This window comes from Rhinolophus sinicus, chromosome 12, assembly GCF_057876585.1.
Source record: "Rhinolophus sinicus isolate RSI-liver-muscle chromosome 12, RSI-T2T, whole genome shotgun sequence".
In the NCBI taxonomy this organism is placed as follows: domain Eukaryota; kingdom Metazoa; phylum Chordata; class Mammalia; order Chiroptera; family Rhinolophidae; genus Rhinolophus; species Rhinolophus sinicus.
In genome coordinates this window covers 40,185,087-40,201,023 of record NC_142512.1, presented here as the reverse complement: position 1 = coordinate 40,201,023, position 15,937 = coordinate 40,185,087, and the positions used below count along the sequence as shown (strand labels likewise).

General features: G+C 55.4%; 1 protein-coding gene across 2 annotated transcripts; it reads left to right on the top strand.

The window, feature by feature from the left end:
* The first annotated feature begins 45 nt into the window (after positions 1 to 45).
* Positions 46 to 7,032, top strand: P3H4 (prolyl 3-hydroxylase family member 4 (inactive)). 2 transcript variants are annotated; one of them, XM_019747634.3, is made up of 8 exons: positions 46 to 1,428; positions 1,613 to 1,765; positions 1,878 to 2,049; positions 2,795 to 2,923; positions 3,820 to 3,965; positions 4,631 to 4,714; positions 6,185 to 6,257; positions 6,596 to 7,032. In XM_019747634.3, exons 1-8 carry the CDS (start codon positions 949 to 951, stop codon positions 6,616 to 6,618), a joined length of 1,260 nt encoding a protein of 419 aa, XP_019603193.2. In that variant the 5' UTR covers positions 46 to 948; the 3' UTR covers positions 6,619 to 7,032. The 2 variants fall into 2 exon arrangements, with proteins under 2 accessions (XP_019603193.2, XP_019603192.2); XM_019747633.3 differs by having other exon boundaries at positions 6,185 to 6,329.
* The last annotated feature ends 8,905 nt before the right edge of the window (positions 7,033 to 15,937 follow it).

Sequence of the window (15,937 nt, the reverse complement as noted above, 5' to 3'; positions counted from 1 at the left end):
GGGTGCAATAGGAGGAGGGGGCCAGTCTGAAAGTGTTAGAGACAGAGGAATGCACCACAAAGAACTCCAGATTCCACCCTCTTCACCCACCCCGGGTTGAGAGACCTGGGGCCTAGAGTGGAGGGAGGCTCGCGAAAGATGAGAAGTCGGAGCGGACTCCCAAGTGAAAAAAAAAATTCAGTGTCTTTTTTTCCGGAGCCCCGGGGTCCTAAAGCCGCGCTGATGCATCCCTTGCTTCTTTTACTGACACCCCCAAATCTAAGCCCTCTCCAGGAGGCTGGCGAGGCTCCAGAAACTGAGGGTATCTCAGTGCTCCCCCACCCCTACTGTCCCAAGGACGGCCTCTTCAGGGATGAGGAGCTGCTTTGTCCTGCAAAGGCTGGACTGCCAAAAGAACTTTCTGACGTGGTATCGAGTAGGAGGAGTTGGTGAAAGTGGAGGGTGTGCAGGGTAAATCTAGGTGTGCACCTCCCCGTCGCGGGCTGGGGGAGACACTAAGAGTGACCCCTTCAGGGCTGGGGTTGGGGCGCGTGTAGAAGGGTTGCTGTGCTGGACGCAAGACCCGTTTCCAGGGCTTGAGCGAGCAGATGGAGGTGGTACTTCCCTCAGTTTCTCGATCTTGAGTTGGGGGGACTGTCTTTGTGTGGGGAAGGGCTTTCTGGGCTCCCCACCTTGCGGTAAGCGTCTTCCCCCTCACCATCTGTGGAGGGAAGGACCCCTACGGACAGGCCAACGTAGGGGACTCAGGACACCATTGTGCACTCGGAAAAGAGGGGAGACGCAGCCCCTCTGTCCCTTCAGGGATGGGACCCAGGGCACCACCCTCCTGGCTCGGCGCGGCACTAAGACCCAGCGGGCTCGCGGTCCCGGGCCCTGCCCCGCCCGCCCGCCGGCGGACCGGGTCCGGACGCAAGCTCCGCCGGGTGAGCTGGCTGGTGCGGTGGGGGTATGGGGCGGGCGGCTTGGGCGCTGCTGTGGCTGCTCCTGCGCTGCACCGGGGCGCAGTACGAGAAGTACAGCTTCCGGGGCTTCCCGCCCGAGGACCTGATGCCTCTGGCCACGGCCTACGGGCACGCATTGGAGCAGTACGAGGGCGAGAGCTGGCGCGAGAGCGCGCGCTACCTGGAGGCGGCGCTGCGGCTGCACCGGCTGCTGCGGGACAGCGAGGCCTTCTGCCACGCCAACTGCAGCGGGCCCACGCCGCCCACCGCCTCGGCCCCCGGGCCTGTGCCCGGCCCTGACAGCGGTCGCAGCGACGAGTGGGCCCGCGAGCTATGGCTCTTCGGCCACGTCCTGGAGCGCGCCGCCTGTCTGCGGCGATGCAAGCGGACGCTGCCAGCCTTCCAGGTGCCCTACCCACCGCGCCAGCTGCTGCGCGACTTTCAGAGCCGCCTGCCCTACCAGTATCTGCACTACGCACAGTTCAAGGTGGGCGCCCGTCCCCAGATACCCCGCCCGTCCCGGTGTCCTCTGCCTCTCCCCGGACCCCGCTCGGCCACGTCGCTCCAAGCTGGGTCCGCAGTAGCATTGCTGTCATCGAGCCCCAAGCCAGCCTGTACGCTCAGGGCCGTGAGTTCTAGCCCTGCTGACCCGCTCTGTCCTCACCCCACAGGCAAACCGGCTGGAGAAGGCGTTGGCTGCGGCCTACACCTTCCTCCAGAAGAACCCGAAGCACGAGCTAACCGCCAAGTATCTCAACTACTACCGCGGGCTGCTGGACGCGGCTGAGGAGCCCCTCACAGACTTGGAGGCGCAGCCCTACGAGGTGGGGTGCAGGGGAAGAGCTGGCCCTGATGCTCCTCCCTGACCCCCCAGAGGGCTCGTAGAGGAGGGGAGTGGTGGGGGTCCCCCTGACCCCCTGCCACACTCCCCTGCAGGCGGTGTTCCTCCGAGCAGTGAAGCTCTACAACAGTGGGGATTTCCGCAGCAGCACCGAGGACATGGAGCGCGCCCTGGCCGAATACCTAGCCATCTTCGCCCGGTGTCTGGCTGGCTGCGAGGGAGCCCACGAGCAGGTGGACTTCAAGGACTTCTATCCCGCCATAGCAGGTACCCCCACCCAAATCCATGAGACATCCCTCCCAGCCATCACTGGGCCCTGCTTCCCAGAACTTCTCAGACCCCTTAACACTTTTATGGAGCACTTACTCAGTGCTTGGGAGGCAGTCAGGAGTGAGGTGTTATCCTGTTCCCAGCAGTGTGTTGTTGGCTGAGAGACTTAGACAGGGTAACAGATCTCCTGCCACTGGGCTTAGAGGGCTGTGGGCAGGAGTGCCCAAGGCGCTGGGCATCGGTGGAGAGAGGCAGTGGCATCCCCAAACCTCTGGGAGGTTGGGTTCACAGGCTTTCCAGGCAGAGGTCAATGCAAGTGCAAAAGCGCCCAGCTAAGGGGGGAAAACAGCCCAGCAGGCATGTGCCCAAAGCAGTGTGTGGCCAGAAATCACACCTAGCCTGGGAGTCCCTAACTGCAGGGATCCCTCAGTGGGGGGCAGAAAGGGCTGCCCTGAGCTTCTCTATCTGGGCATCAGTCCTACCTTCAAACTTCCCCTGCCACTCTCTCAGAGAGCCCTGGCTCTCTCTGGCTTTCGGGTGAGGGTGAGCTGTGGGTGGTGATACGGCCCTGTCCACAGCAGTCTTCCTCAGCATGACTTATCTTACCCACAGTATCTCATGTGATTGCAACAGGCTCTGCAGGCAGAGCTGGGATTGGAAGTCATGTCTGTCACCCCATCTGTGAGACGGAGCTTTTCAGCACATCATCATCTCCTCACCACTGCTTTCCCCCCACCCCCAGATCTCTTTGCAGAATCCCTGCAGTGCAAGGTGGACTGTGAGGCCAACTTGACCCCCAATGTGGGTGGCTTCTTCGTGGAGAAGTTCGTGGCCACCATGTATCACTACCTGCAGTTTGCCTACTACAAGTGTGAGCCTCCCAGTGGGCTTGGGTGTCAGAGAGCACTGCACTGGGAGCACTACAGAATCGTGGGGAAGCTCTCCCTCAGAATTGAGGCCCTTGGGCAATGGGAGGGAAGGCTGGGGGCGGTGGGGCAGGTGAGAGGCTTGTGGGAGAGAACAGAGAGCAGCCTCGGGGAGGATTCAAGGGTCTCTTGGGTAAATGACTAGATAGCCAGCAACTGCACAGCACTTGACAGTTTACAAAGCACTGCCACATCTGTTTATCTCACTTGATCCTCTCACCAACCCGCTGCAGCTGACATTACTGGACCCATTTTTCAGATGAGGAAACTGAGGCTTATAGCGGGCAAGGGGCCACATGGCTAATAAAAAGGAGGACTTAAGGCTATCCTCCCTTGAGGGAGGTCCTGGTGTCAACAGGGGCTGGGATGGACAATCTCCAGGGCTCCTGCAATGCAGAGATGCCAAGATTCAAACAGAAGCTGGAGTTGGAATGAAGGGACTGAGGACCAAGAGGCCAGGAGACCCTTCATGGGTCCAGTTGGCAAAGAGGTCGAGGGCTGGGCCACTGGCCTCTAATTCCCCAGTGTCGTCATTTTCCAGCTATGTGAGCTTGAGCAGTTTACCAACCTCTCCATGCCTTGAATTTCTTGTCTGTAAAATGGGGCTGACAATAACGGTGAGTCTTAAATGACTTACGTGGGGCCTGCCACCCAGTAAGTGCCCAGTACATGCTAGCTTGCATTATCAGTGGGTGGGGTGAGGTGCTCAACAGGTATTCTCGGAGGTGGCTAGGGAGGCAGGGGTGCTGGACTGAATGGGGAGATGGGGTGGTTGAGGTGGGGGTCATCCCTGAAGATGAGGAAGTGTCAAGGCCACTCTCCACTCCTCTTCTGTCTGCAGTGAACGACGTGCGCCAAGCCGCCCGCAGTGCTGCCAGCTACATGCTCTTCGACCCCGAGGACAATGTCATGCAGCAGAACCTGGTGTATTACCGCTTCCACCGGGCTCGCTGGGGCCTGGAGGAAGAGGACTTCCAGCCCCGGGAGGTAGGCATTACCATCCGAGGCACGCTCAGGACCATGTGGTTTGATACAAAATCCTGGCTTCCCCGGAAAGCAGGATGGGGAAGTGAAAAGAAAGCATATGGGTTTTGGTTGGAGTCCTGGGTTCAAACACAGCCCCACCAGCTGTGTGGTCCTGGGAACACTGCTGACTCTTTCTGAACGTGTTGCCTCACCTGCAAATTGGAGGTGGTACTACCTGCCTTGCCAGCATAGTGCCTGGGATGTGGGAGGTACAAAAATACCTGTTCATGCCTGCCTGCTCCCCACCCTCATCATCCTCACTGCTGGCCTTTGCCCTTCTTCCCCAGGAACCACCACCCCCCTCACCCCCCTCAATTTGGAACACTGAGAAACTCCTTGGGAGTCAAGGGCAAGACTGGCAAATATAAGGCACATGGTAGCCCCATTCTCTTGTCCGTGGCAGACATTGCTAATCAATAGAGGCATTCTTTCTCAGTGAGCCCCTGGAATCCTTCTTAACCCAGCACTCCAAGCAGCTACGATTTTGTAATCAACATGTGAATTGATAATTGCTCTAGGCTCCTTGAACTGGAAAAGAGCCCAAGGACCCAGATCCTAGGAACTCTGGCTCCTCCACCATCTGGCACCAGGGTCCAGCTCACCTCACTTTCCCTCTTTCCTCCCAGGAGGCCTTGCTCTACCATAACCAGACGGCTGAGCTACGGGAGCTGCTGGAGTTTGCACACATGTATCTGCAGTCGGATGATGAGGTAAATGGCCCCCACCCTCCAGGGCTGGGTGGTGATGGAAACCCCTTGGTCCTCTTCCTGCAGCCACTGTGCCAAAGCTCAGCCCAGCTCCCAGCAGTCAGCTGCTGTGAAGCAGGAAAGACTCACCTGTCCCTTATCTATACCTGCCTTCTCTCTGTGCTCCGTGTTCTCATGCCCTGCCTTCTCACATGTCTGAACCTTGCTTCTCCTGGGCCCAGCTCAGGTGGCATCTCCTCCAAGAAGTCCTTGCTGCATGTCCTGGCTCTGTCTTCTGGGCTTGCAGTGCCAATTCGGACCCTCTGTGCCTCCCTGGACCTGGACTTATTTTCAGCCCTGGTCTATCTCACCACCAGCCTCTTTCTCCAGCCAGCCTCCTAGAGGATTGTGCTTCAGGACAGGAGATCGGGTTATTCCTAGTTCTCCCACAGTGCCTGGCACAGAGCTAGTGCTCAGAAACTGAGTTTGAATGAACCAGTGAATAAATGAATGCAGGACACCAGGAAGGAGGAACCACAGTGTGTTCCATTGATTCTGAATGAGGAATTGAGAGCCTGAATTCTCTGAGGCATCACTGCTCAGTGCTTATTTACCCACTTCCTCCTTTGTTCAAGCACACATGGTCCCCTCATGGAAGATGGGGGCCAGGTCTGCACTCTTAACACCCAGGTTAGTGCTAGCCAGATTTGGCTCCACCACTTCCTAACTGCGCAGCCCCCAAGCAAGTCTTAGGTAACACTCAGACTTCCATTTCTTCATCCATTGAGAGAGGAGAATAATGACCATCTCACACCATGTGGTGAGAATGAAATGAGATCAAGTATGTAAAGCACTTAGTATAGAGCTGGCACATAGTAGGTGCTCAGCAAGTGGTAGAGATTTTGATCACTGTTATGTGTCGCCTGCTGTTTGCCAGACATCGTGTTTGGAGCCGAGGTAAATTGATGAGAGGCACAGTCCCTTCCCTAATCAGCTCACAGTTAGTGGGGGAGGCACGAACTTCCTCTCTGTGTGGGAGAGGTCTGCACGGGTCACCAGAGAAGGACTCCAGACCCAGCCAGTGTTGTCAGCAAGGGCCGCAACCCTGGAGCTGATGCCTGACGTTGGAGGAATAAACCAGAGCTCTCCAAGCACGAGGGAGTAAAGGCATTCCTGGCTGGGAAGAGCAGACCGTATGCACAGACTAGCAGTATTCTCCCAGGGGTGTTTATGCTTAAAGGGGGGACTGTAGAGAAGGTGATGCTAATGCTAACACTGCATCTCTGCTGGTGGAGCCCCATGCACCGGTTAAGGGAGGGGGCAGTTTGGGGATAGGACCTTGTGGGAGAAACCCCCACGTCACACCTGTGCTCTTGAGACTGAGATGGGGTGGGAGGGCCCCGGGGTGGAAGGGCCCCTTGGCCAGGCAGCGAGCAGATGCTGTGTTGTGCCTTCTGTGACCTGGTTTTTCCCCTAACCCTGGGGCTGCTCTAGATGGAGCTGGAGGAGACAGAACCACCCCTGGAGGCCAAGGACCACCCATCAGATGCTGAATTTGAGGGGGAAGGTGACTATGAGGAGGGCATCTACGCTGACTGGTGGCAGGAGCCAGACGCCAAGGGTGATGAGGCTGAGGCTGGTCAGTGACTTGGCAGAGTCCTGGTGGGGGGGTGGGGATGCAGCCTGGGCTGGAGGTTGGGGACAGAAGGGTTCTGGCCCTGGGCTACAGAGGCAGGGAGATATGTCTGTGGGTGCTGGGACCCCTCCTCTGGGGGCTGCCAGCCGGTGGGCAACCCCCATCGCACCTGGTGGGGGCTGGCATCCTTCCTGGAAGCAGGGGCCAGCTGAGACCTGTTGGGAATAGGTGGGGGGCTAACCCCAATGCTCTTCCCTTTTCCTTTGCAGAGCCAGAGCCTGAACTAGCATGAAAAGAGAGCCACGCCTGCACCTCTTAAGGGCTTGGGAAACCTGGGCCCAGTGGTACCACCTTCACCAGCCTGGGAAGCAGCAGGAACTATTTATTAAACATATCAAATGGACATAGCTGACCAGGCTCCATCCCATCCCACCTGTGAGTGCTGCTCTCCAGACCTTCCTGCCTCCTCAATGGGTCTCTGGACCACAGGATGGTGGTACTACTGCCGCTGACGCCCGTCCTCCCCCTGCTCACCCCCCTGGACAGTCTTCTGGAGAACATTCCAGCTCCGCCTAGTTGGGGTCTCAGCCTGAATTGTAGAGACAGAAGAGGGGCAGCTGGCGTCACGAAGAGCCCTGGACCAGGAGTCCATTGGTTCTTGGCACACTGGCCGTGGGTGCTCAATAAATGTTTCTTGTTGAATGAATCACAGCGCCTGGGATCTAGTCTCCCCTGGGCTGAGGAGTGAAGGTGCAGGTCCTTCCCTCCCTCTGCAACCATCTCCCCTCGTCTGTAAATGCGGGGGTGGTGAAAGGGGCACAGTCCCGCCCTGTGGACCCTGGGTGTTTGTGAGCAGCAGCGTGTAATTGCAATCTGCCGCCAGGGGGCGTGAGGACGCAGTTCCTGCTTCTAGTCCTGGGAAGAGGGAAGACGGTGGTTTCAAATTTCTAAAATGGGATGTCCGGTGTTTTCCTAGTTTAGCATTGCTTCCCTCGGGGAGTGTGGCGACTGAGGGGAGAGAACCAAGGACATTTACTTCCGGTTTTTACTTTCCAGACGTTGACTGACCCACGTTCCTTAGAGTCAGAGCGAACATGCCTTCCCTTCTCGCTCTGCCCATTCTCCATTCCACAGCAGAGACTGGGGCCCCAACTCAGCAGCCAGAGGAGCCCTAGGGAAAAGGTTTGATCACGCGAGACTTCGTGGTGGCAGTGGGACTGCCAAACCGTCTTGCCCAATCTTGTATTGGGTCCAGAGGGCAGAGAGTCTGGAGATGTGGGAGTGAGAGTGGTGCCAGGTAACTACCACCCAGCCCTGTGACTCACCAGTGTCCCCACCATATTGCACAGTGGGGAGGTGGGGGCCAAAATGTACTCTCTGGGGAAGGACTCTGGGCTGAACCCAGTGGCAGGGTGGTGGAAGAGCCTTCTCTCCTACTGGAGGGCGGAGCTGAAGCTGGGAAACCTAGTTCTCACCTTCCACACCCCTATTTTCCCCAGATGTACCAGGTTACTGGGTCTGGGCCCCCACCCTGGAGGACTCCCTTTCCTTCCCCGCCCCAAACCCCTTTCCTGGGCTTTCGGTGATGATGAGGGTGGGAGGGCCAGAGCCTAAGTCTGGAGCTCAGGTGGGTGGGGTCAGGGCTGGGGGCCCAGGTGACCTCACTCCCCCCTCCCATAGGTGGGTCTGCAGTAGGTAGCGTCTCCTGAGAGCTCCCAGATGCCAGGGCGGCTAGGTCCCACCCCACCCCTTTCAAGCTGCTGTGTAGTCAGCTTCCACTGAGGCCCCGCCCCCTGTTGCTGGGAGGGGCTGCCCTCTGGTGCTGGTACTTCAGAGGGTGGGGAGGGAGCCGGGATGTGCTTGAGCGTGCCTGCATGAGTAGAAGTGTTGGAATCTGGATGGCTGGGTGTGAATCTGAAAGTGCCTGTGTGCTTGTGTGTTGTGTGGATGTGCGGGGCTGGGTGTGAATATGTACCTGTGTCCATGTGTCAGAATGAATGTCTTTCCCTGGAAGTGTCGTGGGTGACTGAGCGTATCTCTGCACATGCGTCCCTGAGTATCCCTGTGCATTCATGAATGTGATTCTAGAGGGGTCCATTGACTCACTGAAAACATTTATTGAATACCTACTATGCGCCAGGCACACTGTAGGTGCTGGTTATACATTAATGGGCAAAGCAGGCCAAACACCCTGCCCTGGTCGAGCTTGCATTCCAGTGCGGAGAAAGGCAGTAAACAATAAATGTTATAATAAATAAATTGTCTGGTGATGTTACATAAGTGAGATGGAAAAATAGAGCTGGGTGAGAGGATGGGGAGAGCAGAGGTGTTATAGTTTAAGAAATGTGTTGATATGTGTGTGTCCAAGTGTGCATCTGAGAGTGGCATCTCTGAGTGTGTGGTGGTGAGGCCGGGTGTGTGACAGGAGAAGAAGGCCAGCCCCTCTCTAGGCACCAATCCCCCAAACAGGCCGCTAGCCCAGGCCCTCCCAGCCAGTGTGCCCTACTCAGCTCCTCTTTCCCAGGTAGTGCCAGCACCTCCCTCCCCTCTCCCTATGCCAGCCTCTTCCCAGTGCTGGGCCAGCTCCCCAAACTGGTGAGACAGAGTCCCAGTGAATCCCAGCATGAGCTCTCCGGGGCCTTCTAGTCCATTCTCTCAACCCCACCCAGCCCAGATGCCCTTGCCTCTTCCACATCTCTGTGTCACTCAGCCCCTTCCTTACCCTACCCCTAGCACCCCACTCAGCACCTCATCAGTCAGAGCATCTATAGTCAAATGGGTAGAAGTTTAGGGACAGCCAAAAGGGCACTAGGGATGGCGACCTCACACACTAGGGCTAGACTCAGATGCCACAGAAGTGTCCTGGACCTGGAGAGACCCCATCCTAAGGAGACCATCACTATTACGTACAATGTATTGAGTACCTACTTAGTGCGGGGCACTTGGCAGTTTCTTTATAAAGCTCAAAACAGTCTTGCATCATAGCTATCAATTCCTTCTGCCACAGGTGAGGCTGAGCAATGAGAAGCAGCTTGTCCAAGGTTTCTCAAGGGGGGTGGTGGCTAAACTGGATTTGAGCTTTTTCTCCCCAAATCAATGTTGTTCAGAGAAGGGAGAGAAAATGAGAAAGCCCTGGTCTCTGGTGTTGGTTTTGTCCCTCTAGGCTGTCAGCTGGGGCCAAAGAGTGGAAGGTGAGGAAGATGCGGGAACAAAACACCCTCATTGCCACAGCTCACTGAGGGAGGCAAGGAGTTTCAGAAGGGAAAGGGGGGGGGGAGGGGTAAGGAGGAAGGAAGGGGGGCTGGAGCAGGCCTCAATAGCCCTCTCTGAGGCTTGATCCCAGCGCACCTCCAGCCCCTACTCTCAGCTCCATGGGATTGGGCTGGCTGTTAAGGGGACTGGGGAGAGACTTGCTGGGCCACTTAGACCAGCCTTTTCTGAGAAGTGATGGGCCAAAGGAGGTGGGGGGAGGAATCCCATGGGCTTTCCCAAAATTCCAGTAAATTTCAATGGAAGAAATTCCCCCCTTAGGTTTGAGAAATAGTTCTTAAAGTCTTACCCCCGTGTTCCCTTCTCTGGGAGAGTAAATTCTCTCCTGGGGACAAAGAATGACACCTTTCTGTGTCAGAAGGCTGTGTCCAGTTGGCACTGGGGCCAACTGCATAACCTGCCTGGAGATGTCCTGGCAGCCCCAGGGCCCAAGGCTGCCACAGCTTCCCCGCTCCAGGGCCTTCGTCCAGGCCTTCTCTTGCAACTTCTCTCCAAAGACAGCTCAGGCAGATGCCCCTAATTTCCTAGATGGGGAAAGTGAGCCCATAGAGGCGAGATTAGGCCCCAAGGCCTGGGCTCACTCTGCGGTAGGCTGGAGCAGGCCTGCCCAGCTCCCTTCCCATGATCAAGCTCCAAGATGACTGGGGATTAGATAGGACTAGGCTGGGGGCTGGGGCAGCCCACCCCAGTCAGCCCCAGCCTAAACCCCAGGCCAACCTGTGGACACATCACCCCATAATCATCACCTGCCTCCGGCCCACCTGGCGCCAGGGTACCTGGATAGCATCTCTTCTGTACCCCAAACAGCCCTTGGTGTGGGAGCATCACTCATGCCTATGACTCAAGTGGGGAAACTGAGGTAAGGGGGAGGACGTGCCTGCTGATTCACCCCCCACACACACATACACACAGAGGGTGCCATAGAAATGTATACACATTTTAAGAAAGGAAAACTATTAAAATGGTAATACTCAATATATACCGATAACAAAAGATGAATACAAGTCATGTGTGACTTCTGCAATGACAAGAGGTGCTCAAAGTGGTCACCATCAGCGTCCAGACACTTCTGATTACGGTGAACTACTGCTTGAGCAACGTTGACCAAAGTGTCCACTTGTATACATTTTTTTGGCACCCCCTGTATACTTGATCCTCTGAATCTATGAAAGAACTCACTAAGGTAAGTCTCAAAGAAGAGGCCAAGAGAACTTGACATTTTCCAATTCAGGTCACCTTTTCCATCTTTCCTTTTAGAAGAAGAACATGATGTTAAGTTCCTGGACCAAAGTAAGAGGTAGCCACTGGAGATTCCTTCCTTTTCCCTTGACCACTTGATTAAGTCCTTGTGGCCTTCCTGGAGGAGGAGGTTGGGGAGGAGTTCAGCCAATCTAAGTAGGCAGTCTGGCCTCTCTCCCTAGCCTGGGTGGGTGTGGGGAGCCTCACAGCCATGAAGGACTAACTGTTAATATTTTTTTTTTATCTCCAAATGAGGTTAGGCATAGTTACAGAGACTCGGGGACAGGAATGAAGTCAGAAAGTGCTTGTCATATGACTTTAACCTTTAGCACAATTATTTTGATAACACCGTGTTGTTTTTTTAAATAATACATTGCTATCAAAAATGGAAATGTCCCTGGCTTTCTCCCCCACTCCCCCCCACACACACACTGGATGGAGCTGGCTTCTCTCAGCACCCTCACCACAGCCGCGTCTAGCCTTCACCCTCCCCCGTGCTCCCTGCCCCTCCCCCTCACGACTTCCAGGTTCTCTGCTGGAGCCATAAATTATCCATGAGCTGTTAAGTTGGCTGCTTGTTGAACTGGAGGCTGAAGTGCTGATGAAATATTCAAGGATCTCAACTCTCAAATTCCCTGGTGGCCACGGGATGGGACTGGGGAAGATGGGATTAATGTACAACGCCAGGGACCTCCAAGTCCTGACCCTACCCCCCACTAAGGTGGCGGTGGAGCCCCACCAGGGAGGTGGAGAGGGCTGGTGAACTGTGGGGAGGGTCTCTGTGTAATCCATGGCTGTGGCTCTGGGAGGTGCCCTCTCCGGCTCAGAGAGCCTAGAGGAAGTGAGGGGAGGTTACAGATTTAGAACCCCGAGGAGAGCTGGCCAGCCCAGAGCCTACCCCACCCCTTCCCTAGTCCTGGCTGTCCAATCTTGAGCTTTTCCTGAAGTCACACTTCAAGCTGACTTGCCACAAAATTGATTCTCATCTCTACACCCACCAATGCATCCCACCTTTGTTGGGATGGAAAGAGACCTAAATTGGTGGCAATGGTGAGCTGGTGGGCAGAAGACAAAGACTCAAGTCCCAATCCTGCCAGGAATTTGCTTGTGTGATTTTAGGGAAGTTCATCTGGTTCCAGTCTCAGTTTCCCCATAGATATAAGGAAGGAGGTTCTAATTAGACTGCTCCTTCTTTTTCTTCCTAAGGACTCTGGACAGGTAGAGGAGAAACGAAATTCCTGCGCGTGTGTGTGTGTGTGTGTGTGTGTGTGTGTGTGTGTGTACTGGAGCGGGGAAGGGAGGGGTGGCTTCGCTGTGGGAAGGGCACCTGTCAGGGCAGGCAGGCTGGTAGGGTGGGTGGGGCCCTAGCTGTCTCAGCCTGTGTGAAGTCACCCAGGCCAGGAGCCGGAAGGGAGGTGACTCAGGGGGCAAGGCCTCGCCCCCTCCCATCCCCCACCCAATCACTCAGGACGGGAGGAGGTGTTCAGACAGCCAGGGAGACCCAGGACCAGAATATATTCCTGATGTTTGCTGTTGAATTCCTGAAGTCCTGGAATTCACCTGAGGGGTGGGGTTGGGGGTGGGCAAGGGAGGGCAACCCCAGGATAGACATTCTCAGGAGAGGTCCTGACCTTCCTTCAGCGACTCCCCCCACTACCATCACTGGCCCCTGGTATCTCGCCCTGGCCTGTGCTATTTCTGGCTTGTCCTATCTCTGTTTTCTTGTCTCCCTGTTTTCCCTTGACATTCCATCTCCACCCACAGCTTGCAGTGAAGTATTGCTGGAGCTACCTCTATAATTAAGAGCCCTCCCCAGTGGCTGGGCACACACCCAAAGACCCAGCCCCAGGCCCTGGGCAGCCTCTGGCCTCCAGACTCTTCCCCTGGAAAAAGGACAGCAAAAAAGGCAGGAGTACCCCTACCCCCACTCCCAGTGCCTAGCACCATCCTATCTTGTTCCTGCTCCCACACTGGGGGGGGGGGAGTGCTTGGGCCCCCTCCCACCAGAAGAGTTTGGGAGCCAGAGGCTCTTCTGCAGCAGCCATCGCCCTGTCCCCTGCTCAAGGATCACCCTGAGCCAGCCTCACCCCACCCCAACACCTGTGGGCAGGGGCAGGCTTGCAAATGGAGGCCGTATATGTAGAGCTAAATAAATTACAGATCAAGCTAACAAACTGTTAAACAAGATACACCTTGACAAGTAGACCTGCACAGTGTCCTGAAGGGCCAAGATGGAATGAGAATTCTGACTCCTCAGAACACGGCAGTGCAGAGATAACTGTTCCCTGGGCCATCTTCCCTTTCCTTTGAGGCCTGGCTGCCCCCACACTGCACAGGACACCCCAGCTTGCATGTCTGTGCTGTGCCCATCTTTCCCTCACAACTGCCCCCTGCCCCCCTTTGCTGGTGCACATACCACCATGCATGGTGCTACTGTTTGTTCTCAGGAGGAAGGACCAGAGTAAGGGCCCTCAGGCCCTGCAAGGAAGGGTCAGTGCCGGGCAAGGAATTCCAGAGCCCGTTACCCGGAGTGTGGTCTCAAAGGGGAAAGGGATGAACTCGGTGTAGGCTGCTACCCTGGCCCCTTGAGGAGGCTCGCAACCACAGGAGGACCAGCCAGGGGCGGGGGCTTCCCAGGGCAGGACCCAGGACAGAGGCCCCTCTCCCAGTGTTGGGATGGCTCTCTCCCCTGAGGCTGAGAGCAGGCCCAAGCTCACGATGCTTCTGATTTTTGCATTGCCTTTGAGTCCAGCCTGCCACTGGGACAGACTTCCCGTTGCCTGCTCTCCTTTCCTGCTGCAGTGACGCCAGAGAGAGTTGCTGGGTGATGAAAAGAGACCATCATCGGCTTGAAGTTTAGCAACCCATCTGCTCACCCGGTCTTTCTTGATAGAGGTAGCCATTCCTGAGGCCAACTTAGGTCCAAGAGGAGGGAAGAAGGGTGTGTGGGGGGAGGGGGTGGGACAGATTGAGGGTGGGTGTGTTTGCGTGTGTTGGGAGAGAGCTGACAGGCCTGGCAGTTGTGTATCTGAATCTGAGCCCATGAGTGGGGAGTGTATACCCCTGAGGCGTGAGCACAGAGGCTGACTGGCTTGTGCAGACCTACATCTCTGCCTGTCTCTGTCTGGGGAAGGGGCCCCCACAGAAAAAGGGCCAAGTTTGAACAGACAGCAGAATCTCTTCTACCTCCTTATATGGCCCAGCTGCTCCTGGAGGATGAGGGGAAGTGAGATGAGGGAGAGGCGCCTGGCTGTTGTTCACCTTCCCCCAAGGAAGTGCCTCCTCATCCTCACCAGCTCCTCTCCCTCCCACCAGCCCCTCATAGGACTGGACCCCTCTTTGCCAGTAACTTCTGTCTCTGGGGCAGCTTGGTGCCCTTTTCTTCTTTCCTCTGAAGCCCCAGAAAGCTGCGAAGTTGAATGAACCATATGTGTTCTTGGGAGCTCAAGGACTGCTTCCACTGAGCTCTGGGCAAGAGAAATGGGTTTAAACTGCAGGAATATGAATGGAAGCTAGACATCAGAAGGAATTTACCAGTGTTAGAATAAGGAGACGTGGGTGTTCATATAAGGGAGGCTGGACAATCTCCTTTTCTGGAGATCTGGCAAACAGCAGTCCCTGCCTTTAAAGGCTTAGAGGTAGGGGACTGGGTAAAACGGTCTTGTGGCTTTTCCTTCGAATTCAAGCTACAGAGGAGACTGTGGCCACAGCAACTCTCATCCGATCTGATCGTATCTCTAGGCACCTCCTCACCCGGTGAGACTACATCCTTGAAACAGACAGTTGATTCTAGTAAACATTTTTCTCATCCCACAGATGAATCTTCAGTGCCTGACGGGCACATAGTAGGCACTTAATAAATGTGTAGAAAAATCTCTTGATCTGGGAGGAGAAACACAGCTCTTATCCCAGTCTTTCTTGCTGCTGTGATGGTGCCCCTATCCAGGCCCAGCCAGAGCGCTTAGATCTGGGGCCAGCATGTTGCAGCATGCTCCAGGCTGACAGACAGGGAGAATTCTGGGGACACACGCACACACACATATACACACATAAGCTTTATTCTGAAACCTCTTTTCTGCCCCTCCACCACACCCAGGCTTCCCCACCCATCTGCGGTCAACCAGCCCTACCCTGCCTGTATGCTGAAGTCAGGAGAAAGGAAGGAGTTAAACGAGGCTTGGGTCTGGGAAGTGTGTGTCAGTGTGCCAGGTGGGGGTGGAGAGATGTGAGAGGGAGGAAGTGAAACCCTGGTGGATGGTGGCAGCAGCCTAGGGATTGCTCTTTTCCTCCCATGCTGGGGGCTGGCTACTGCACTGTGTGGCAGCGTGACAAGCAGGTGGGGGGAAGGTAGGGAGAAAAATACAGAGATAAGCTGGAGGAGGGGGTGTAAGGGAAACAAAGCAAAGGATAGTGGCCCTGGCATGTGGGATGGCAACTGGTTTCAGATGTTAATATCTCCCTGGTCCCCTCCAGGAAGACTTCTTGATGGCATAAGCTGCAGAAGTGAGACTTAGCTACTGTTTAGCCACTATTCTTTTCTCTGGTGGGTAAAGTGGTCAAGGATGCTGTTGGGGTACCCAGCCCATCCTGTGTGCTAGCTTTGGGGCTATAAAGCTTTTGGAGGAAAGACCCCTTCTTGAATGGCCACTCCTCCAACCACCCCCCGCCCCCCGCCACACACACAGAGTGGCTAAGGTGACTTGTTTACACTTAGCCTTTTGGAAGTCCTTTGAGGGTTGGGATCATTTTGATTTTCTGTGTCACCAGGGTCTAAGCCAGTGCCTAGCATACAGTTCTGCTCAATACTTAAATGTTGATGAATGAATGTAGGACCTTGGCACAATCGCTGTACAGCCAACAGGAGGCATTCATTCCATCAACCACACAAAGGAGACTTTTGTCTTCTTAACCTATTGGGAAGTTCTTTCTGATAACTAACCCAGACTCTTCCCCTAACGAGAACTAACCCAGACTCTTTCCCTAACGAATGGGGCCTGCTGTCCCATTCCTTTTATGACTGTGTTGATTTCCTTTAGATCTGCTGCCTGATATTTTTTACAAACCCACCAATACTTTCTCTTTATCTTAAATCATGACTCTTC

Bases quoted from the DNA above. Each gene is read 5' to 3' on its own strand.
- P3H4 (XM_019747633.3), top strand. From the start codon at position 949: ATGGGGCGGGCGGCTTGGGCGCTGCTGTGGCTGCTCCTGCGCTGCACC. The intron at 2,050-2,794 runs GTACCCCCACCC...CCCCACCCCCAG, and splicing joins CTTCTATCCCGCCATAGCAG to ATCTCTTTGCAGAATCCCTG. The intron at 2,924-3,819 runs GTGAGCCTCCCA...TTCTGTCTGCAG, and splicing joins GCAGTTTGCCTACTACAAGT to TGAACGACGTGCGCCAAGCC.